Source organism: Lepidochelys kempii, chromosome 13 (genome assembly GCF_965140285.1).
Source record: "Lepidochelys kempii isolate rLepKem1 chromosome 13, rLepKem1.hap1, whole genome shotgun sequence".
In the NCBI taxonomy this organism is placed as follows: Eukaryota; Metazoa; Chordata; order Testudines; family Cheloniidae; genus Lepidochelys; species Lepidochelys kempii.
In genome coordinates, this window is record NC_136392.1 from 1,426,928 (window position 1) to 1,451,744 (window position 24,817).

Genomic DNA, 24,817 nt, shown 5'->3' on the forward strand with positions numbered 1-24,817 from the left:
GATTGCAGCGAAACAGCTGCTACCTTTGTGGAAGTGGGCGGTGATCTTGAGATTGTAGATAAAGGACCAGCAAAGGAGAGAGTTGTGTTTTTGATATCTTAAGAAGGCCAAAGAGGATTTTTCAGAAAAGAGATCTGCTTTGTACAATAGAAAGTTAGGTGGAAAACTATGGGTGAAAGATAGACTGGTGGAGTTATTATATCACAAATATCATGGAACCAAAACCTGAGCAGCTGGCAGAGGGGAGGAATTTTTAGGTTTTTTTTTTTTTTTAAATTAATACCTAGTTTACACAGACACCTGTTAAACAGTTGACAGAAAAGATTTCTGTGAAAGAATCAGCTGCTGTCCTTGCAGTATAGGGCTGAGAGTTCTCATTCCATCTCCCTTGCCCTCCAGCAAAAAGCAGAGGAGACAGGACTTAACATTCCTATCTCTTAAAGAGGGGAAGTTGATTTTTTTTTCTAAAATCCCAAACCCAAGCCCTTACAGGCTTTCTCTGTCCACCCTAAGAAGAAGTAGAACTATCCCCTTTTTTCCTTCTCTGGGTTCCCTTTAATTTTGCCTGGTGAGTGGGAACCGTGGGTGAAAATAACACACAGTTGCAAGCAAACGTACTATGCACATGTTTCAGAGTAACAGCCGTGTTAGTCTGTATTCGCAAAAAGAAAAGGAGTACTTGTGGCACCTTAGAGACTAACCAATTTATTTGAGCATGAGCTTTCGTGAGCTACAGCTCACTTCATTGGATGCATACCGTGGAAACTGCAGCAGTCTGAAACCTGTCATAGGGAAGAAGGTTGACACAACTCTTGCTGGTACTATTCTTATATTTATATGACATTAAACATCACACAATCTCTATTTCAGTTTTCAAAGTTGGTAAAAGTATTGTAAGCAAATCTAAAAATCTAATTAGCTGTGCTTAAAATAAATAAGCTTTGTCTCTAGGGCTCTGAGATAAAGGGACACAAAAGTGCTTGACTCACTCCCTTTATTTCCTCTTCTTTCTCTTACCTCAGCCCAACAGAGGGACAAAAAGGCCCCGTGATGATGAAGATGAGGATATCAAAGCACGGCGGAAACAGGCCAGTGCACGGGAGCGTAGTCGCCACCGAGAAGAGGAAGCTGCTCTACTGGAAGAAACTGATGATGAGAAAAAAAAACTTCTTCAGATGGTTGATAAGGAGGGAGAAGAGGAAGAAGAGGAGGTAAATCTCCGGTGTTCTGTGGGGATGGAGCTGCCTGAGATGTAGTCACCTCCTCAAATCAGAGCCTTTTCCACCACATATGTCTAATGAGAAAAATAAGGGTGCTTTAAGGTTGTCTGGGCCCTCTTTAAGAAGGACACTGTCAATACCATAAACCCTGTTGGTAGTTCTAATTGTATCTGTCATTGTACTCTGTGCAGTACAAATATTTGGAGGAAAAAGGAGAACGTTTTCTTAACCATTTTAACAATGGAAAATATGAAAATGAATGACACAATTATTTACCTAAGATTTACATTTCATTCTGCTTGGATGATTAAACTAACTGGTCATTTTCATTCCTGGGGCTCAAAACATCACAAGACTATTGGTTCAATTTCTAACCCTTCAAGGAATACAATAATTTTTAAGGTTTCAGAGTAGCAGCCGTGTTAGTCTGTATCCGCAAAAAGAAAAGGAGGACTTGTGGCACCTTAGAGACAAACAAATTTATTTGAGCATAAGCTTTCGTGAGCTACAGCTCACTTCATTGGATGCATTCAGTGGAAAAATACAGTGAGGAGATTTATATACACACACAACATGAAAGAATGGGAGTTACCGTACACACTGTAAGGAGAGTGATCAGATAAGGTGAGCTATTACCAGCAGGGGCGTTGGGGAGGGGATGATGACACCTTTTGTAGTGATAATCAAGGTGGGCCATTTCCACCAGTTGACAAGAATGTCTGATCAACAGCGTGGAGGGAGGGGGAAGGGGAGGAGATAAACATGGGGAAATAGTTTTACTTTGTGTACCTTGATTATCACTACAAAAGGTTTCCCTTCCTCCCCCAGTCTCCTGCTGATAATAGCTCACCTTACCTGATCCCTCTCGTTAGTGTGTATGGTAACACCCATTGTTTTATGTTCTCTGTGTATATAAATCTCCCCACTGAATGCATCCGATGAAGTGAGCTGTAGCTCATGAAAGCGTATGCTCAAATAAATTTGTTAGTCTCTAAGGTGCCACAAGTCCTCCTGTTCTTTTTAATAATTTTTAAAGGCGGCTTCTAAAATAATGAACAAAAGATCCTAAGAAGGCTTGGAAAAAACTTTCAAAATATAAAATCTCTGTTTTAGGTGTAAACTACTTGAGTCTACTTCTAAAATTTGTGACAGGAAGTAGCTTCTGGTTCTTATTAATTTTCTAAATCCATTGGCTTTATAGGTACTCTCAGCCTCATAGCTTCACCCACCCTCCCTCTCTTGCTAGCTCTGTAGCAGCAGTAAAGAAGCAAGCGTTCTTCTGTAGGGAGAAGGAGGAGGGGGGCACAGGATTAGGGTAGCAGCTTGGCACAGTTTCAGGGCAACTGCACCTGTTTTTCCCCCCTCTGTGGTCACCAGGGGCACTTCCTAGTTGTCACTTCACCTGGGCGGAGACCTGTGTCTCATTCCCTTTTGATCTGGGGTTTTAATGCTGCACAGTTCCCAGTATTACACTGTGATATCCTTGGCAAGCCAGCCTGCCTGATGGCTGGCGCCTGCACTGTGCCTTCTCTCTGAAGGCAATGACCAGTGTATTGCTCACAGGTATAAGTTGTCACACTGCATGTTTAATCTTAAGGTAAAAACATTACTGAGAAAACAGGTAAAAAGCAATATAAATTCTTACGGACCGGCCAAAAAGCTTACCAGAGATTACACCAACTCCATCCTAGGGCTCCAGTAGGTTTTAGTTCTTCCAAACCCACAGCTGGGTTTTCCCCATAGTTAGAAATTCACCTGCCTTAGATCCAGAACCAGAACAAAGGCTGAGCAGTTCAGTCCTTTCTTTATACAGTTTGGGCCTTTGATCTTGGACTTCTGTAACAGATATTCAGTAGCTTCAAAAGGCTGGGTTTTTGCATAACTGAATTTGGGGAATTTGCATTAACCTCTCCCTAGGGATTTCCTTGGAAATCCACTTAACCCTTATTGTCCCAAAAGTCCATACTCCCAGTTCTTATGTCTCCCCCTATAGAGGTTACATGCAATCCCAGCCCGCAATAATACGTAAACTTAATACAATAAGGTCTTTCAGGGATATTGGAGGAAATTGCCATCTCTGTCGCACAGCTATCAAGGGTAAATGATTTCAAGTCTTGGAGACAGAGATCCAGTGCGGGATTGGCCCTTCCGTAACAAACGGATTGCTATAAATCCAGGAGAGAGTTACTTCCTGCTGTCTATGTCGTGTTTGATGAAAAACATGTGACATTTGCCACGGTGGAATCATGTGGGTTTGTAAAAATATCATTGTCCTCTGTGTGCAGCATCTCTAACGTTCCTCTCCGAAACCTCCCTCTACTTTCTGATGTTGAGCTGCTGCCACTGCTGCTGTGGTTGATGGTTGAGACAGGTAATGCGGGATTTCCTTAGCGTTTGAGTTGGAGGATGAATGGATCAAGCAAAAGCCCTGTTGATTGGCTAGAATCTTGGGAATCATGTAGTGTGCAAGTTCCCAGTCTCTAGCAACAAGAATATCATCCGAGGATTCTGTTTTTTCCAGTAGCCCACGGTGCTAGAATTTAAAAATCCCTTTAGAATCTAAAAAGCAAAGGAGGACTTGTGGCACCTTAGAGACTAACCAATTTATTTGACAGGTTTCAGAGTAACAGCCGTGTTAGTCTGTATTCGCAGAAAGAAAAGGAGGACTTGTGGCACCTTAGAGACTAACCCATTTATTTGAGCATAAGCTTTCGTGAGCTACAGCTCACTTCATTGGATGCATACTGAGCATAAGCTTTCGTGAGCTTTTCTTTTTGCGAATACAGACTAACACGGCTGCTACTCTGAAACCTGTCTTTAGAATCTAAGACCCCTGTTTGGTAGCTTAGTTCATGTCAGTGCCATTAAATAGCTTTTTTTATTTACTGCATAGATGCACTTGTTTATGCAGACAATCTCTTTGGGTGTCCTGGAAACATTTTGTTAACTGGACTTGTTTAAACTTTAAATGTGGCTCACACTAGGGCTATGTCAGCCTTCTGCAGTGAGACTTTTGGTGAGCTTCCTTCTCTGATTGCCATTTGCTCCTGGTTACTGTTTGTTATATCACAGGTGTATCCAGGACTGGCTCAGCTTGTTGGTTACTCTTACTTATTGCCAGGTTGGTGTTGCGTCCATCTCTGAGAGCTAAGCGATATTTGTTTTGTTTGGCTAGGATGAGCCTCTGGATGAAAGTTCGGTGAAGAAGATGATTCTTACTTTTGAGAAGAGGTCTTACAAAAACCAAGAGCTGCGGATCAAGTTCCCAGATAATCCAGAAAAGTAAGGTCACATGCAGTCCCTCTGCCTCACCCACTATGAGCCTTCCCTCCTTGCTTGAGCCCAAAGTTACTCTCTTAGTCACAGATGCAGATTCAGGTTCAGTTGCGTGAAAGGTCATGTGATTAAAGACAATTATTGCCAGGTATGACCTGTAAATTGTATTTGAAAATAACATTTTTAATTTAAAAATTGGCATTGCTGAGACTCGTGCTGGTAGTGGCTATGTTGTGAAAGAGAGGAGGGCAGGTTGAATTTTATTTAAAAATATATTAAATTCCTTGCTGTGTTACTAATAATACCTTAGATTGTTAAAACCTGCCATTTAAAAAGTCTAGTTTGTATTCTATTTTTGGGCAAAAATTTTAAAAAATGGGGCTTAAAGTAAGGCTTGCAAGGTCTTTTTTAGGCACCCAAATAAATGTCCTAGTTTTCAAAAGTGCCCAGCTGCTCCCCTAGGAGCAGACAGTCTTGTTGTCTGTTGCCTGGAAAGTCAGATGGACTTTGGCTAGAAAATCCAGACTGCCATTATCGGAGTTTTACAGAATGCTCTCACACAGACTTGCTGTAAAACGTACTGTTTCATTTGTTGCTCTCTCTCACTTCTGCTTCTTCTTCACTTTCCTGTTTATACTGATGTCATGTGTCTCTCAGTATTTTCAGGCTCCTACCCTATAATTCTTCACCCATTTCTGCTATCCCTTTAAAACTTTCTCTTCAAAGCATTTTTTCTTTTTCTTTTTGGATTTGGCCTTTCTTTGTTGTCCCCTCTTTTGTTCCCTGATCTCGCCTCATTGTTAGTACTTTTCCCCTCAGTTTCTCCACACTATGATGCTCCTTCCTTTCCATGGCTTCTAACCTTGCCCCCCACCCCTTCAAAGCTCCAAAATCTAAAGAGGGCTCTGTTTACCTAATAAAGGTAGGTGCTGAGGGCTTCAGAAGGTGAAGGGATGACCGTGAATGTAAGGGTGTCTCCTTCCAAATGGATCCATTTTTCTTCATAATTTTTGATACACTCAGCATAGCCAAATCATATAACTGTACTACATAAGAACATAAAAACATAAGGACGGCCAGACTGGGTCAGACCAAAGGTCCATCCAGCCCAGTATCCTGTCTACTGACAGTGACCAATGCCAGGTGCCCCAAAGGGAGTGAACCTAACAGATAATGAACTAGTGATCTCTCTCCTGCCATCCATCTCCACCCTCTGACAAACAGAGGCTAGGGACCACCATTCCTTGCCCATCCATTAATGGCTATTAGCCAGGACTTAACCTCCATGAATTTATCCAGTTTTCTTTTAAACCCTGTTATAGTCCTAGCCTTCACAACCTCCTCAGGCAAGGAGTTCCACAGGTTGACTGTGCGCTGAGTGAAGAATAACTTTCCTTTTATTTGTTTTAAATCTGCTACCCATTAATTTCATTTGATGGCCCCTAGTTTTTATATTGTGGAAACAAGTAAATAACTTTTCCTTATTCACTTTCTCCACACCACTCATGATTTTATAGACCTTTATCATATCCCCCCTTAGTTCTGGTCTACACTAGAGCGGGGGGTCGATGTAAGGTACGCAACTTCAGCTACGAGAATAGCATAGCTGAAGTCGACGTACCTAAATCGACTTACCGCGGCATCTTCATGGCAGTGAGTCGACTGCCGCCGCTCCCCCCATCGACTCCACTTGTGCCTCTCGCTGGAGTTCCGGAGTCGATGGTAGAGCGCTCGGGGATCGATTTATCACGTCTAGACTAGACACGATAAATCGACCCCTGATATATCGATCGCTACGGGTAGTGTAGACTTAGAATCATAGAATATCAGGGTTGGAAGGGACCCCAGAAGGTCATCTAGTCCAACCCCCTGCTCGAAGCAGGACCAATTCCCAGTTAAATCATCCCAGCCAGGGCTTTGTCAAGCCTGACCTTAAAAACCTCTAAGGAAGGAGATTCTACCACCTCCCTAGGTAACGCATTCCAGTGTTTCACCACCCTCTTAGTGAAAAAGTTTTTCCTAATATCCAATCTAAACCTCCCCCACTGCAACTTGAGACCATTACTCCTCGTTCTGTCATCTGCTACCATTGAGAACAGTCTAGAGCCATCCTCTTTGGAACCCCCTTTCAGGTAGTTGAAAGCAGCTATCAAATCCCCCCTCATTCTTCTCTTCTGCAGGCTAAACAATCCCAGCTCCCTCAGCCTCTCCTCATAAGTCATGTGTTCCAGACCCCTAATCATTTTTGTTGCCCTTCGCTGGACTCTCTCCAATTTATCCACATCCTTCTTGTAGTGTGGGGCCCAAAACTGGACACAGTACTCCAGATGAGGCCTCACCAATGTCGAATAGAGGGGAACGATCACGTCCCTCGATCTGCTGGCAATGCCCCTACTTATACAGCCCAAAATGCCATTGGCCTTCTTGGCAACAAGGGCACACTGCTGACTCATATCCAGCTTCTCGCCCACTGTCACCCCTAGGTCCTTTTCTGCAGAACTGCTGCCTAGCCATTCGGTCCCTAGTCTGTAGCTGTGCATTGGGTTCTTCCGTCCTAAGTGCAGGACCCTGCACTTATCCTTATTGAACCTCATCAGATTTCTTTTGGCCCAATCCTCCAATTTGTCTAGGTCCTTCTGTATCCTATCCCTCCCCTCCAGCGTATCTACCACTCCTCCCAGTTTAGTATCATCCGCAAATCTGCTGAGAGTGCAATCCACACCATCCTCCAGATCATTTATGAAGATATTGAACAAAACCGGCCCCAGGACCGACCCTTGGGGCACTCCACTTGATACCGGCTGCCAACTAGACATGGAGCCATTGATCACTACCCGTTGAGCCCGACAATCTAGCCAGCTTTCTACCCACCTTATAGTGCATTCATCCAGCCCATACTTCCTTAACTTGCTGACAAGAATACTGTGGGAGACCGTGTCAAAAGCTTTGCTAAAGTCAAGAAACAATACATCCACTGCTTTCCCTTCATCCACAGAACCAGTAATCTCATCATAAAAGGCAATTAGATTAGTCAGGCATGACCTTCCCTTGGTGAATCCATGCTGGCTGTTCCTGATCACTTTCCTCTCATGCAAGTGCTTCAGGATTGATTCTTTGAGGACCTGCTCCATGATTTTTCCAGGGACTGAGGTGAGGCTGACTGGCCTGTAGTTCCCAGGATCCTCCTTCTTCCCTTTTTTAAAGATTGGCACTACATTAGCCTTTTTCCAGTCATCCGGGACTTCCCCGGTTCGCCACGAGTTTTCAAAGATAATGGCCAATGGCTCTGCAATCACAGCCGCCAATTCCTTCAGCACTCTCGGATGCAACTCGTCCGGCCCCATGGACTTGTGCACGTCCAGCTTTTCTAAATAGTCCCTAACCACCTCTATCTCCACAGAGGGCTGGCCATCTCTTCCCCGTTTTGTGATGCCCAGCGCAGCAGTCTGGGAGCTGACCTTGTTAGTGAAAACAGAGGCAAAAAAAGCATTGAGTACATTAGCTTTTTCCACATCCTCTGTCACTAGGTTGCCTCCCTCATTCAGTAAGGGGCCCACACATTCCTTGGCTTTCTTCTTGTTGCCAACATACCTGAAGAAACCCTTCTTGTTACTCTTGACATCTCTGGCTAGCTGCAGCTCCAGGTGCGATTTGGCCCTCCTGATATCATTCCTACATGCCCGAGCAATATTTTTATACTCTTCCCTGGTCATATGTCCAACCTTCCACTTCTTGTAAGCTTCTTTTTTATGTTTAAGATCCGCTAGGATTTCACCATTAAGCCAAGCTGGTCGCCTGCCATATTTACTATTCTTTCGACTCATTGGGATGGTTTGTCCCTGTAACCTCAACAGGGATTCCTTGAAATACAGCCAGCTCTCCTGGACTCCTTTCCCCTTCAAATTAGTCCCCCAGGGGATCCTGGCCATCCGTTCCCTGAGGGAGTCGAAGTCTGCTTTCCTGAAGTCCAGAGTCCGTATCCTGCTGCTTACCTTTCTTCCCTGCGTCAGGATCCTGAACTCAACCAACTCATAGTCACTGCCTCCCAGATTCCCATCCACTTTTGCTTCCCCCACTAATTCTACCCGGTTTGTGAGCAGCAGGTCAAGAAAAGCGCCCCCCCTAGTTGGCTCCTCTAGCACTTGCGCCAGGAAATTGTCCCCTACGCTTTCCAAAAACTTCCTGGATTGTCTATGCACCGCTGTATTGCTCTCCCAGCAGATATCAGGAAAATTAAAGTCACCCATGAGAATCAGGGCATGCGATCTAGTAGCTTCCGTGAGCTGCCGGAAGAAAGCCTCATCTACCTCATCCCCCTGGTCCGGTGGTCTATAGCAGACTCCCACCACTACATCACTCTTGTTGCACACACTTCTAAACTTAATCCAGAGACACTCAGGTTTTTCTGCAGTTTCGTACCGGAGCTCTGAGCAGTCATACTGCTCCCTTACATACAGTGCTACTCCCCAACCTTTTCTGCCCTGCCTGTCCTTCCTGAACAGTTTATAACCATCCATGACCGTACTCCAGTCATGTGAGTTATCCCACCAAGTCTCTGTTATTCCGATCACGTCATAGTTCCTTGACATCACCAGGACCTCCAGTTCTCCCTGCTTGTTTCCAAGGCTTTGTGCATTTGTATATAAGCACTTGAGATAACCTGTTGATCGCCCCTCATTCCCAGTATGAGGCAGGAGCCCTTACCCTTAGTCTCCTCTTTTCCAAGCTACCAAGTGCAGCTCACAGTTTGTATTTGGCGGGAATCTTGCTTTACATCAGGGGAACTTTCAGAATCCTCTACACTGAGCAAAATGAGTGGTTCAAATCTGTTGATAATCTGACTCTTCCTGTGAAGTATTTGTTCTCAGAATTACAGTTGTTTGAACACAGGGAGCTCTCTCCCCCAGTTAGTCCAAGGCTCTTGGATTGAAATCTTTGTGTGTCTTCGGCTGCAGTCACTACTCATTAGTTTTTGCTGCTTTTCTAGCAGCCCTGAGCTTTGCCAGGCCCTGCTGATATGTGCTCTGCCACATTAAGGGGGGAGGGAGTTCTGATAATGTGAAGCCAAAGAAATATTCTGTGACATGTCAGGCTGAATCTATGTCCCTTTTGCAAGTCTGAGTTATAGTTTTAACAGGCAGTGTTGGTACTTGGTGCTATGTTGTTGCCCTCTAGCTTGACCCTTTCTCCCGACTGGTGAGTCACACATCTTGGAGTCTCTGTCCAATACCCCAAGACAATCCCTTCTGAAGGTCAGAGCTTGCTTAAAGTGAGAAGAAAAGACTCAGCAAGGCCAGTTTACAAAACCCTTCTTTCTGAATCTGTAGCAATAGGAGAGAAGTTCAGTGTAAGCAAGTGACATCTCCACCCCTTTCCTCACTCCAGTACAGGGATGCTGGGTCTGATTCAAATTTACCCCTTTTCTGGGGATTGCCTTTATTTAACTTAAATAAATTAAAGTAAACTTTCAACCTGTTTTCTCTGAAGCTTGGCTGGAGCTAGGTCTCTGCCCCTGCCCCTATTCTCCCTGTTTCAGACGGGCACCCAAGTGCTCTTGTACCCTTACTGGAGCTAATATAACCCACACACTTTTAACATTAAGATGAGTCAGGAGAAGAATTCTCTATGCAGGAACTAGCCTGCACACTTACTCTTTTAAACTGAAATACATAAATTAGAGAGGGCAGGAATGCCACATCATAAAATGCTTTTGGGGCCCATGTGCAGTGATATGACAAAATGAGGGACAAACTGTTTGCAATGAGTGCTGAATCCAGTGACTGACTTTGTGATGATGTGAGCAGAATGGCAGGGGCGCCATTTCAGATTTTCGTTGCGGGCCAGCTTTAACCGTGATTCCAAGGGCTACTTAGGCACCTGAAAACTAGGGTTTGTTTTTTTTTGAAGATAATAACTTAGAAATTAGCTAATAAGAGCACTGTATCTAATTCCTATGTAAAAAAAGAGGATTTAATAAATATTAGACCCACTCGGCTCTAATACTAACATTCTCACATCTTGTGTCAAGTCACTTAAGGAACTGGTTAGGTTTAAAATTTTAGTGTATATTCTTTGTTACTAACTCTTAGAAACAACTGTAGAAAAATCTAGATGACTTTCTATTGTTGTATTCATCACTTTTTTTTGCAGTTCACCAAGCACGGAATAGATCATTTAACTTTGGAAACATCTGACTAGGGCAAGCCCCCATGAGTTTATACTGCACCTGCCTGGGGCTCTAGAGGTGTTACTTCACTACAAATAATAGGTTAGAAATGAATCTTAAACAGGAATGAAACTGACACTTTCAAGTCACTGTCACAGTGTTGCCAACCCCAAATGTTCAATAATCATGAGATAGGTTTTAAAATCATGAGATTATGTAAAAATAACAGATTTAGGCTTCTTTTTATTTGCCTTCTGCTTTTTGAGCCTGTAGGGTGCCCTGGGGTCACAATTTGAAGCTTTCTCCACAGCCACGAGGACTAGAAACTTAATTTTTCTTTAAGAATGACGGCTGAAATCATAATATATCACTTGCTTCCAGGAGCTGGGGCTTTAAGGAACACAATTATCATGAGACTCATGACAAAAATCATGAGTTGGCAACACTGCTTTCCCTTCTGTTTGAAGGCTCGTGACTTTCCAGAAGGCTCTGAAACACTACACTCCAGCGACTGAGTTGCAGGTCTCACAGGAGGATATTTAGAACTAAACACCAAGAAAAATCTATATTTTAAAGTTGAGGGGGGAAAAAAACTGGGATGTTTGAGATCTATCAGGGCCACGGCAGGCAGAGAAGGAAAATAAACGGGCTCAGGAGCTCTGGGCAGCTGGCTATTCCTTTTGAAAGAAAGTTGGAGGGTCAAATCTTCTAGTCCTTAATCAAGTAAAACTTCTGTTGCCATCAGTGCCTCCACTCACAGATATAAACATCATAGTATGGTCAATAACTATACACTTCATCCTTAAATATCTGAGCCATCTTATCCAGGGCTACACATTTTAGATACATTGGCTCAGGGACTACGTTGTCTAGCATATTCTGAATAGTGCTGAGCACACAGATGGTGCTCAGTGAATAATACAAATCATGACAATAATTGTCGGCTTATGGACTCTGTGGATTTAGTTTCTGTTCTGGAATTGGCCTGGGTACAATTGAAACCCAAAGAAATTGAGGCATAAACACGTTGGATACTTATGACACTTTCTCATTCCTTCCTTTTCTCAAACTCAGAACAAAAAATGACTGAACAAAATGGTTTTCAGTTAAAATGTAAAATTGCTCAGTAGCCATTGCTGTACAGCCTAGCCTCGGGCCCAACCTGCCACCCCTGGGGAGTTAAGTCATCTCCTCTCATCTGACTCTCATTCTCCAGCTTTCCGGATCTCTGTGCTGTTTTTCATGCTGTCAACCCTGGCATCCATCCTGGGACCATTTGCTGGAGTCTCTGAGAACTGGCCATCTTGGATTTGCTCCCATCTATCTGTCTTTTTTTGTAGCATGCAGCAGAGAGAGAGGCTGTCCTGTTGGATAGGAAGCTAGCCCTGAGAGACCTGGATTCTACTCCCCCCCGCACCGCATGGACTTCCTGTCTGACCCCAGGCCGGTGGCAGAATTTCAAAGGCTTTTAGGCACCCAAAGATGCAGCTAGGTATCTAGTGGGGTTTACAAAGCACCAAACCTTGTAAGTGCATTTGAAAATCTCACTAGCTGCCTAAATACCTATGAAACTCTAGCCTTTAGTCTGGGTGTGCCTCAGTGCCCCATCTGTGCAATGGGGATAACAGCACTGCTCTACCTCACCGAGGGGCTGGGAGGAGAAATAGGTTAGACATTGTGAGGGGAAGCCTCAGACACAGGCGCCAACTTCTCATGGCGCCGGTGGGAGCTTGCGCCCCCATTCCAAACCCTTCTCCCAAGTCCATGCCCCAATTCCGCCCCCTCCCTGCCCCTATTGGACCCCTCCCCAAATCCCCGCCCTGGCCTCCTCCCCTGAGCACGCCGCATTCCTCCTCCTCCTCCCGCTCCCCTCCAGCACTTGCCGCGCAATACAGCTGTTTCACGGCAGCAAGCGCTGGGAGGGAGGGGGAAAAGTGGGCACGCAGCGTGCTCGTGGAGGAGGCAGAGGTGAGCTGTGGCAGGGGCGGCGGGGTGGGGAGCTGCCAGTGGGTGCAGAGCACCCACCAGTTTTTCCCTGTGGGTGCTCCAGATACAGATACAGTTACTCTGTTACTCTGAAACCTGTGGTGATGAGGCCACATAAGTACCACAGGTAGCCTGGGCACTTCTCTATACACGGTTAGCCCTGCCCTGGGTCTGACCCCTTCTTTCCACCTCTGTCCCCAAATCTCCCCCTTTTCTGAATGTAACCTACGCACAGTGCTTTGCTGTATTTTTTGTGAATCCACCTCCTCTAAAACACCCCCTGTCCCCAACCACTGAGGGATTCCTCTTTTAGAAGCTAAGCTTCCATACCCTTCATTTAATCACCAGCCCTTTCTTATCTTAATCACCCTGCCTCTATTTGTAAACAAAATCCTTACTCCCTGCCCCAGGGACACCTCTCCTCTGCAGAACTTACATTTCACAAAAGAAAAGGAGTGCTTGTGGCACCTTAGAGACTAACAAATTTATTTAAGCATAAGCTTTTGTGGGCTAAAACCCACTTCATCAGATGCATTCAGTGGAAAATACAGTGGGGAGATTTATATACATAGAGAACATGAAACAATGGGCGTTAACATACACACCGTAAGGAGAGTGATCACTTAGGGTGAGCTATTCCAGCAGGAGAGCTGGGGGAGGGGGGAACCTTTTGTAGTGTAACAGACTAACATGGCTGCTACTCTGAAACCTTACATTTCACAGGAATGCTGTGCTGTAGTTAAGAGTTCCACCTGGGAGCTTGCACTCCTCCTGTGCGAAACTCAGAGGAGGACTCCTGTCCCCCCGAACTGGCGCCCTTGCTGAATGGATTGGAAATATTTGGCACTGTGATGCCTGGACGAATGAGCCTTGGTTGGTGGATTGTGTGGCTGCTTTGTTCTCAGTGTGGGGAAGGCCTGCGTTCTGCTGTGAGAATAGCTGATGCACTTGTGTTCTCACTGACCAATTTTGCCCTGCCTCTGTCCACAGGTTCATGGAGTCTGAGCTGGATTTAAATGACATCATTCAGGAAATGCATGTGGTTGCAACCATGCCTGATCTTTACCACCTGCTGGTGGAGCTGAACGCTGTACAGTCTCTCCTAGGGCTGCTTGGACACGATAATACAGATATCCTTTCATTGTTAGCCTTACTCTCAGGAGAAATGTTCTTTTTGCAGGCACCTCTACAATCTCTTGTGCTCCATTTTCACACAGACTGCTAGATATTTTTTCTCTTCCCTCCCACCGCTTTAAATTTCCATCCTCTTTTGTTCACCTGAAACCCTTCTTTACTCAGCTACTCTGTCTCCTGAACATTTCAGTGTCTTTATTTTCCCCGCTGAATCGTTAATGTACCCGTTATCTCATTTGAGTAATTAGCCTTAGTTTCATTTTTAAAGGTTCTGCTTGGGCACTCGTGTAAAGTGGAGGGCTAACCACAGACAAGCATGCAGCGCACTTTCCTTTACAAACGCTGCTGAGGATATGGCACCTGAATGCTAGCATGCATCTGTTCATGCTGTTTATTCCAGTCCTTGCTCCCCAAAGGTTTGACCAGAGAACCTCAGTTTTGACCCATGTCTGCTGTGTACCAGTGGTTTGCTTGTCCCGAACAGAAGCACCCTAACTGTGCTAATGCCTTTTGTTGCCAGGACACCTGACCTTCCATTTAGGAGCAGAGTGACACAAGCTGCTTGGCTTACCAGTGATCTGTGTGAGAGGCAAAGACTAAAATGGCTAGTTTAACCTAACCTGAAAAATCATGTCATGGCTTCCACCTCCTCCACTCCAGAGAGAGGCTGCATGAAGTGTGTTTGAACCAGCGTTCGTGAACTAATGAGGCAGTGTGGTCCAGGGATAGAGCACTGGATTGGGAGATGAGAACAGGGGTTTCTTCCAGTGGCTCGCTTGGTGACTTTGGGCAAATCACTTAAAATCTCTCCCCCTCCTTTTTTCCATTTGTGAAAAAGCCGATGATCATGCCTGACACGTTTCTTAGGCCCTTTGAGATTTCCAGGTTAAAAGTGCTGTAAAAATGCTAAATATTTATTATTGTTCGATTTAAGGATGTCAGTTTTCTCTTTTAGCAATTTTGTTCTTGCATTTAAGACACTATATTTTAAAGAAATAGTGATACAATCTTTGAAAATAGATACAGTGATTATATTATAAAAACATTTTTAAAATCTCATTGCATTGCAGTTTTCATCAGAGAGCACTATTTACAGGGTTGACTATTTTAACTTGCACCTTAACGTAACCTTGGTCTGGTAGAATGCTGATCTCTGCAAAACAGCCAACACTGCTGCGTGTCTTCTCTGTGATCTGTAATAGAAATTATTCTCAAGTATGAGGTGGTTAACAATTTACTGTTGTACAGCTGGAAATGCCGACCACGCATAACCAGTGCCATGGACATCATGGTTTAATATTTTATACTTTCACCAGAGACCTCAGGCTTTTTGTGTACAGTGTGCACAGCCCCGAAAGGTTATCTTGAATTTGTCATTCTCAGGGAAAACATAAACTGTGGGGATTTTGACTGGGATCAGAGGGCTGGTTCTTGGTGACCTTAGGAGCGGGAGCGTATGGGAACACAGCTATTTTTGTCCTTTCAGCCATAAAAAGATGTGTCTCGGGATCAGTTTTGTTCAGGGCTTGTCAGTCTTCACTGCTCGCTTCCTCTCCTTTTTTTTTTTTTTTTTTTTTAAAGGAGTCAAAACTCGTTTGCCAATTAGTTTGGGAGCAGAAATTTTGCCTGCGAGCTGTAAACCTGGGAGAAAACATATTTCTCATTACAGATTTGTAGAAATCTTTTCAGATGTGTTGGACGCAAACTGTAAGCTGCAGTAACACCTCTCTGTATGCTAGGTTACTGCTCAAGCAAAAAATGCAAAAACGATTGAACTGAAGCTCCTAGACATACAGGAAATGGCTTTTCATTCAAGTCTGCTGGTGGCTTTACTACAGCTAAACAGGATAAGGTTTTAAAACAGTTTCCCCAAAGGGAACACCAAAAGACGAGTTCTTCACACTTCATTTAGATTAGTGCCTTGGAGGGGCTAATGCAGGGAGAGGTGAGGGGACAAATCCCAGGTGATCTGTTTAGGCCGCTGTTCAACTGAGTTAGTGCAAAAGATGTGAGCGAAAGATGACGACTAGGCTGTGACTTAAATTAGCAAAAGTCAGGAGAGCCAGAGAAGCCTTTTCCTTTTGTCCTGAACTCACCTGCACAACTGGCATCCTTGTTGGCAGGCTCGGTAGAGATTCCATGGCTGGAAATGCCATAGAAACTCCACTGTCCTGACCACTGGAGAGACTGCAGCACAGTCACAGGTAGCTTGGGGGAAACCATCCTGCCCATGGTGCATTTCGTACGTGGCTAAAGGATTTTAGTTTCTTTAGCACTAGCAATTTGGTGTTGTCTTTAGTGGTAAATGTATGGGTCACACTTTCAAAAGTGACCTAGGAACTGGTCACTGGCTTTTAATGGGTCTTGGGCTCCTAAGTCACTTAAACACTTCAAAACTTTACTTATATGTTCAGGTGAGAAGAGGCCTGACTTTGATGTTTTGCAAGCGTAACTTGGACCTGTGTTTTTTATATCAGCAAAACTAATTGTGGGCCCAAGTGTAAGTAGTTGCACTTCTACTTGATTTCTGTCTGCAATTGCAAGTATAAATGGAAAGCCAAGGATCCTAAAACCTACCCCTAAAACTGCATGGAGAGGAACTAGTCTCGCCTCACTACGGGTAGGTCTACTTTACAAGTGAAGGTGCAATTGTAGCACAGGTAGGTGATACTTAAGCTAGCCTCAGTCTCGTTAGCATGGGTAAAAATAGTAGTATAAAAAGAACAGGAGGACTTGTGGCACCTTAGAGACTAACCAATTTATTTGAGCATAAGCTTTGGTGAGCTACAGCTCACTTCCTCAGATGCATTCCATTGAAGTGAGCTGTAGCTCACGAAAGCTTATGCTCAAATAAATGGGTTAGTCTCTAAGGTGCCACAAGTCCTCCTGTTCTTTCTGCGGATACAGACTAACATGGCTGCTACTCTGAATAGTAGTGTAGACGTGGCAGGATGGGCTTCAGCAAGGGCTAGCAGCTAAAGTGCATACCGAGGCTCCCTCTTGGGCTTGCACCTGGGCACTTCGCTCGAGCTGAGGTCCATTCCACACCTTCTGCAGTACTATTGTTGCCCGTGCTAGCTAGACTAAAGCTGGTGCAGGTATACCTGCCGGTGCCAAACTCACACCCCTAGATGAGTGTTGCCGCGTGTGAAGTGAGTACGGTCCCATACTGACCCGAGGATTCTGCAGGGCCTGGACGTAGCAGTTTGAGGTGGGAATGAAATGGCAGTCGTGTTACAGAATTTCCTGGGTCTGGTGAAGTCAGGACTGTAACCTTATTAAATAACGAAGTACATAAAAATACATTTCCATTCTTACACAAATGGAAGAATTGGATGACTTGTCTATTAGCCTGTGAATTTTAAAGAGATCCTTCAGGATTTTGTTATGTAGGACATCTTGACAACTGGATTTCTTGTTCTGTCCCAGTGGGAATTTGGCAGGATTGATCAGTGTGTCTGAGAGAATAGGAAAGTGGGTCTAATGAGAGGGACTACATCTGGCTGTACTAAAGAACTGCATGGGAGTCAAAAGAACCATGTGTTACGCAGCCCAGTGTTAATGAATGAAAATTGGGCTGGCAGGATCTTCGCAGTTCCTGTGGGGTGCATGGTTATAGAATCATGCTCTCCTAATTGAACCAGGCAGAAGAAAGTTATCACTCCATGGTCATATTACGGCCTTGTTTGTGGGGTGCATGCTATGTCAAGTTAGCTATGGTATCCTTGGGAGGATAATGCACACAAATCAAATTGCTACATTTTTCTGTGCTCCTAACTAGAGTCTTAACGATTGCTACAATGTAAAATGGCCGGTAACCAGTTGTACCAGCTCTAGAATATTTAATTGTTTTAAAAATGACAAAAAGCAAATGGCACTGGGAACAGTGAAACTGCCAAATACAACAAATAGATGATCATGTTGCAGTATTACTCCCAGTTACTAAAATCAGTTTTAGTGCTTATGAAAACAAGGGCTGCTAAAGCAGTGCCTGAACTTATGCTTGGTCTTCCTCTGCTCTGCTCTGCACACGCTCATTGCTATTCCAGTCTCGGCAGTTGGTGAGCAAACACAGTCACGTTGGGCCTATTATGAAAATAAATGAGGTCTTGATTATGACTTGGGTTATCCTTAACATCTCCCACATGTGTCCATAGCCGTGGTGGATCTGCTTCAAGAACTGACGGACATAGATACACTCCATGAGAGCGAAGAGGGAGCTGAAGTCCTCATTGATGCTCTAGTAAGTTGCAATTTCAGTAGCTCCAGATTAGGCTGATCAGTGGCCACTTTATAGAGGGGAAGGATGTGTCTTTAGATTCTTTTCATACCCATGGTGTCAATGTTCCCTCTAATTTTTTACATCCATGTGCAGAATTAATTTTGTTATGTGCACCAATATGGAGGTGATGTGTGGCGGGGGGTGGGGCCGAGGGGTTCGGAGTTGAGGTGAGGGGGAGGGTTCCGGCTGGGGGTGCAGGCTCTAGGGAAGGGCTGGGGATGAAGGGTTTGGGGTGCAGGCTACCCTGGGGCTGCGGCGGGAAGAGAGGACTCCCTCCCTCCCCCAAGCCCTCTCTCACCACAGCAGCCTGGGGCTGAGGGAGAGGCACCTCTCCCCGGCTGCGGTAGCTCCGGGACCAGGGCTGGGGGACAGGTGCCTTTCCCTGGCTGCGCCAGCTCTGGGACTGGGGCCAGGGGAGAGCTGCCTCTCCCCACCTGCGTGGCCCTCCGTGGCCCTGCAGCTTAGAGGGAACTTAGCCTGTGGCTCTCAGGGCAGGGCTGCACTTTGGTGATCCTAGTCTGTTTGATGAATCCATTTTCTTTTGACTGGCTTGAGATACTGTGAGTACAGTCAGGATGGGTTTCTTTTCTGGTATGAATAAATTCTTGGGGCAAGTCCTTCCTCTGCATCTGGAAGGAAGAGGTTGTTTTTAATTTTTGTTTGCAGACAGCAGGTTTCTCTGTGTCGTATCTTACTGTGCTTCCTGTAGTGTTATAGCAGGAGAATGAGGTCATTTCTGTGACAGCAGCAGAGTCATATTGAATTCAATAGGAACTTGATACAATAGGAACTTGATACATACACTCTGATCTGCTCTTACTGGGAAAATTGAGGTCTGAAGTTGGTTCATAGATTTTTATTACTTTTTTTTAAAGACCAGAAGGGCCATTTTGATCATCTAGTCTGACCTTCATAATGCAGCCTGTAGCTGTTCACCCAATATTGTCTGCTTCAAGCCTAGTAACAAAGGCAGGATCCTACCAAGGTGGATCTGACGTTGTTCTTGTTACACAAGCAAAGAAAATGCTCAAAATTCTTCATGTATAAGCAGACAAACTCATCCTGCCACATACTTATTCTAAGGGTGGAAGAGAGTTTAATTATCCCTTATTCCATAGAGATTAAACAACCGCATGACATCTTACTTTCCTTCATGAAGGAACTTTCGGTTTAATTAACGGTACCGAGTGCCTCTCATCTGCTGTGTTGGTGGGATAGCCTTTTTTCTTGGTGTTTGGGCAGGATATCCTTTTTTACAGCATTGTAGTAGAAGGTAAAAGCTGCCAATTTGAGCAGAAGTACATTGCAGGGAAGGGATGTCAGTAGAAGTAGTTGTAACTGTATGCAAGAGATGGGAGTCCATTCTCCTTTCAGGCAGTTTCTCCAAATAAATTGCTGTGTTTGTGAAACACCTGGACTCTGGCTTGGACTCTAACAATTATGCCAAGATTAAGGGGATAGGGGATTATGGTTTCTTAGAGGAGCAGGGTGAGAAGACTGCTGTATTCTTTCTCCTACAATCCCTCTTGCCTAGTCGCTGTAATGTTGCTGTCCAAAGGTTAATTACGGTGGCCCTGAGTTGAGTTCCTCTGACTGGCCTTTGGGCTGTTTTTAATTACAGTCCCTTCATAGAAGGGTTGCTGGATGAATGAAATGGAAAAGGGGAGCTGATAGGGAGGGTCCTTTCTATAAAATGCACTGAAAGCAGTACATCGAACAAGCTCTTCCTGTGTGTTTCTTGTCACCAGCTCACTATAGCCAGGTTTGATTGTTCACTTCGAAAGAAACGGGTCAGCCATGTCATGAGAAAACACGATATATCTGCTTCTAGATGGCTCCTTTATTTTAAGGATGTGGGCATAGCTTTGGGAGGCCTGTGTAGAGATTGTTGCATTACCTACTACAGCAAGCTAAACCCTGCTGTTCCTGCACTCACTGAGCATCTAGAAAACCTCAGTTAGCAAATGAGTCGGTCCTGGGGCCAGTTTTGTTCAATATCTTCATTAACGATCTGGAGGATGGCATGGATTGCACCCTCAGCAAGTTTGCAGACGACACTAAACTTGGAGGAGTGGTAGATACACTGGAGGGTAGGGATAGGATACAGAGGGACCTAGGCAAATTAGAGGATTGGGCCAAAAGTAATCTGTTGAGGTTCAGCAAGGACAAATGCATAGTCCTGCACTTAGGACGGAAGAATCCCATGCACCGCTATAGACTAGGGACCAAATGGCTCGGCAGCAGTTCTGCAGAAAAGGACCCAGGGGTTACAGTGGATGAGAAGCTGGATATGAGTCAGCAGTGTGCCCTTGTTGCCAAGAAGGCCAATGGCATTTTGGGCTGTATAAGTAGGGGCATTGCCAGCAGATCGAGGGACATGATTGTTCCCCTCTATTCGACATTGATGAGGCCTCATCTGGAGTACTGTGTCCAGTTCTGGGCCCCAACCTACAAGAAGGATGTGGAAAAATTGGAAAGAGTCCAGCGGAAGGCAACAAAAATGATTAGGGGACTGGAACACATGACTTATGAGAGGCTGAGGGAACTGGGATTGTTTAGTCTGCGGAAGAGAAGAATGAGGGGGGATTTGATAGCTGCTTTCAACTACCTGAAAGGGGGTTCCAGAGAGGATGGATCTAGACTGTTCTCAGTGGTGGCAGATGACAGAACGAGGAGTAATGGTCTCAAGTTGCAGTGGGGGAGGTTTAGGTTGGATATTAGGAAAAACTTTTTCACTAGGAGGGTGTTGAAGCACTGGAATGGGTTATCTAGGGAGATGGTGGAATCTCCTTCCTTAGAGGTTTTTAAGGTCAGGCTTGACAAAGCCCTGGCAGGGATGATTTAGTTGGGGATTGGTCCTGCTTTGAGCAGGGGGTTGGACTAGAACCTCCTGAGGTCCCTTCCAACCCTGATATTCTATGACACTGTGCTTGCATTTTCCACTCTCCTATTTAAAACTGAGGATTGTCACATTAGACTTTAGCTAGTAGCAGGACTAAAGTAATGCTGTTTGTTTAGTGGGTTGATTTTGGTTGGGGCTGGGATCTACAAACTTCAGAATCTGGATTCCCATTTTTGTTGTTGACTTGCTGTGTGGCCTGGAGCATGCCATTTCATCTCAATGAATGTAGAGTGGAGGTACTTAACAGGGGTGTTGCACTCCGAAATGTACAGACGTTTTGAAGTGTGTAAGCTCTCTGGGGCAGGGAGTGTCTTCCTGTACGTTGCACAGAGCCTAGGCTTTAACTCAGCCAGCTCAGCATGCGCAAAAGTACAACTCACCTTGTTGTGACTGAGCTTTAGCAGGCGTTGGATTGAGCTGGCTAACGTGATCTTACCTCATACCTTTCAACCCTAGTCAAGGCAGTGCCCAAATGAATGCCATCCAAGGCTTCTCCTAAACTGCCATGGAAGTCAGATTCATTTTTAATCATTTACAGTTGGCTTTGGCCAGGGTGACTACGTGATGTCACGCATAATGGAAGCCAAAACCATCCTTTTTTAAAAACCTGTGTTTCTGCCCCTAGAACGAAGACTTCCCTCTGTGTGACTGCTGAGCCCTTACATTTTGATGCTGCCTTCACAGGCGTTGTTTCAGCTGCTTTCTGGCAGCCAAGAAAAAAATGCAGATAAACCAGCAACAAGCAATTGAAACCAGGGGAGCTGCTTTTATAGCTGACCGGCAGCTGATACCCAGTTGATTTTTAGTGTCTAGCACTTGGAAATTCAGGGAGATTATAAATCAATCAGGGTGATCTGGGGAATAACAGACTCTGACAAGGTTCATATTTTTCCTCCAGATGTTTTTCTGTTTTATCTGACACAAAAATTGTCTAAGAAAAACGAAGTGGTGAATTTACTTTTTGAATCCTTTGCTGGCTCTGAGATTTCAGAGCAAGATTGTTCATGTCTCCTGATCAGAGGCATGCTTTCTGGAGTGCTTCTGTTGTGCTTATTGCTTTTTTTTTCTTTCTTCCCTTTCTTTCCCCTCTCCACCCCACTCTCCCTTCTCCCTGCCAATCCTCTTTTCTCCATGTGGCCTCAATGACTTAGGTTGATGGCCAGGTTGTGGCCTTGCTGGTCCAGAATTTAGAGCGCCTAGATGAAGGTGTAAAAGAGGAGGCTGACGGAGTCCATAACACTCTTGGTAAGGGGATGTTACAGTACAGTATTGCTTTTTGACACAGTCAACAGAGGGGCGGGCGTATGTAGTCTGTCCCCATTGTGAACTACCACAGTGGGCAGAAAAGGCCTTGCATTAATTTCCTGTAATACTGCTTTCATTTAGCTTGCTAGTAATAAAGCATAAATCTGTTCAACAGATAACTTCATTACAGGAAGCTGTATTATTTTAAGAGGCCGCCTCCTCTTAATGTATTAAATGTATTTTTCTGTAGTCTGCCAAAAGAGTTTCTTCATTTATCACAGCTGTGTTTCTTAGGAATAAATGTGCCATTAATTTGTTACCATCTAGAGCAGTGGTTCTCAAATGTGGCCACCAGGGGATTTTTCTGCAGCCACAACAGCCTCCTAGGTGGAGATGGGGGAAGGGGAGAGGCAAAGCAGCGACCCCTCCCTGCAGCGCCCAACTGTTGCTCCTGGCTGCCTTGGTGTTTGCTGGCACCGCCAACAGGGGATCAGCAGCCTCCCGGAGGATCCGGACAGCACCCCCGCAAACACATGGGGCCAGTGTGTGTGATCAGCAGGCTTCAGGCCCTGGGCTTCGGCTCTGGGCTTCAACCCAGGGCAGCGGGGCTCAGGTTTGGAAAAATTTTCAGAGTGGCCACCAGTGAAAGTTGGTGGCCACACTCTTAGGCCACCAAAAAAATTGTCCTGAGAACCCCTGATCTAGAGCCCAGGATACGTATCCTATAACACAGTGGCTCTCAGCCGTTCCAGGCTACAGTATCCTTTCAGGAGGCTGATTTGTCTTATGTATCCCCTTAAAAACTACTTGCTTACAAAATCAGACATAAAAATACAAAAGTGTCATAGCCACACTACTACTGAAAAATGACTTTCTCATTTTTACCACGTAATTCTAAAATAAATCAATTGGAATATAAATATTGTACTTACATTTCAGTGTATAGTGTGTAGCAGTGGTTTTCAGACGTTTTTCCTGGTGACCCAGTTGAAGAAGAATGATGCCTGCGACCCAATGGAGCTGGGGATGAGGGATGTGGGGTGCAGGAGAGGGTTGGGGTGAGGGCTGCGGGGTGAGGCTGGGAATGAGGGGTTCAGGGTGTGGGAGGGGGCTCAGGGTTGGGGGTGCAGGCTCTGGGGTGGGGCTGGGGATGAGAGGTTTGGGGTGCAGGAAGGGGCTCTGGGTTTGGCGGGGGCTCAGGGCTGGGGCAGGGGATTGGGGTGTGGGCTTACCTTGGGCGGCTCCCAGTCAGCGGCACAGCGGAGATGCTAAGGCAGGCTTCCTGCCTGTCCTTGGACCACGCTGTGCCCCGGAAGTGGCCAGGAGCAGGTCTAGGTCCTAGGCACACAAGTGGCTCTGTGCGGCTCTTGCCCACCGGCACTGCCCCCCCAGCTCTCATTGGCTGGTTGCCAGCCAATGGAAGTGTAGAGCCGGTGCTCGGGGCGGGGACAGCGCACGGAGCCTCATGGCTGCCCCACCGAGAAGCCGGACCTGCTGCTGGCTGTTCCGGGGCGCAGCGTGGTGTCAGAACAGGTGGGCACTAGCCTGCCTTAGCCGGGCAGCACCGCCGATGGGACTTTTGATGGCGCGGTTGGTGGTGCTGACCAGAGCCGCTGCAACCCAGTGCCTTCCGTTCTGCAGTCCAGTACTGGGGTTGCGACTTGGAGTTTGAAAACCACTGATATATAAAGCAGTATAAACAAGTCATTATTTGTATGAAATTTTAGTTTGTACTGACTTGGCTAGTGCTTTTTATGTGTAGGGCCCTGCAAATCTGCGGATATCCGCTGACCGTGTTTGTGTTTCGCAGATCAGATGCAGACACACATTTTGTATCTGTGCATGTCTCTATTTCTGTAGCCTGTTGCAAAACTAGGCAAATATGTAGATGAGTTGATGTACCCCCTGGAAGACCTCTGAGTACCCCCAGGGTACATATCCCCTGGTGGAGAACCACTGCTGTAACAACACTACTTTATGGGCCCTCAAACTTTTGCGCAATGTGGCAACTGTCTTGCAGAATGCTTCCATTCTGTCATCACCTTCCCCTCTCACAGTTGCATAGTATCCCGTTGGCAATGACAGCAATGGCTTCCATGTCAAGTTCATATTAGGAAAATAAATAGATATTTTGTTTTGTCTCTTCACGCAAATGAAAGCAGGGGGTGTTAGTACCTGGTGACCATCCACGTATGTCTCTGGGGGCTACAATTTGTTAACAGTTGAGGTATATGTTTACTTTAAATGCTCGTTATTGTTTCTCTGTAAAGCACAGTGATTAAAGTGAATGAGAGGCTGTTCTCTGAAAAAATTCTGTTTCTTTAGAAAAAAGAAAAGGAGTACTTGTGGCACCTTAGAGACTAACCAATTTATAAAAAGAAAAGGAGTACTTGTGGCACCTTAGAGACTAGCCAATTTATTTGAGCATGAGCTTTTGTGAGCTACAGCTCACTTCATCGGATGCATACCGTGGAAACTGCAGCAGACTTTATATACACACAGAGAATATGAAACAATACCTCCTCCCACTCCACTGTCCTGCTGGTAATAGCTTATCTAAAGTGATCATCAAGTTGGGCCATTTCCAGCACAAATCCAGGTTTTCT

The 24,817-nt window shown here is 45.2% G+C and overlaps 1 protein-coding gene across 2 annotated transcripts in view; it reads left to right on the forward strand.

Moving 5' to 3' along the window:
• The window catches only part of CTNNBL1 (catenin beta like 1), a 112,526-nt gene that overhangs the window by 18,814 nt on the left and 68,895 nt on the right, over nucleotides 1–24,817 (forward strand). Inside the window, exons 2-6 of one of the 2 annotated variants that reach the window (XM_073308594.2) lie at nucleotides 1,023–1,211; nucleotides 4,396–4,502; nucleotides 13,639–13,778; nucleotides 17,928–18,025; nucleotides 22,118–22,211. In XM_073308594.2, coding sequence (XP_073164695.1) covers nucleotides 1,023–1,211; nucleotides 4,396–4,502; nucleotides 13,639–13,778; nucleotides 17,928–18,025; nucleotides 22,118–22,211 — 628 coding nt within the window. The remainder of the gene's footprint in view (nucleotides 1–1,022; nucleotides 1,212–4,395; nucleotides 4,503–13,638; nucleotides 13,779–17,927; nucleotides 18,026–22,117; nucleotides 22,212–24,817) is intronic. The other variant, XM_073308595.2, reaches the window with a different exon arrangement.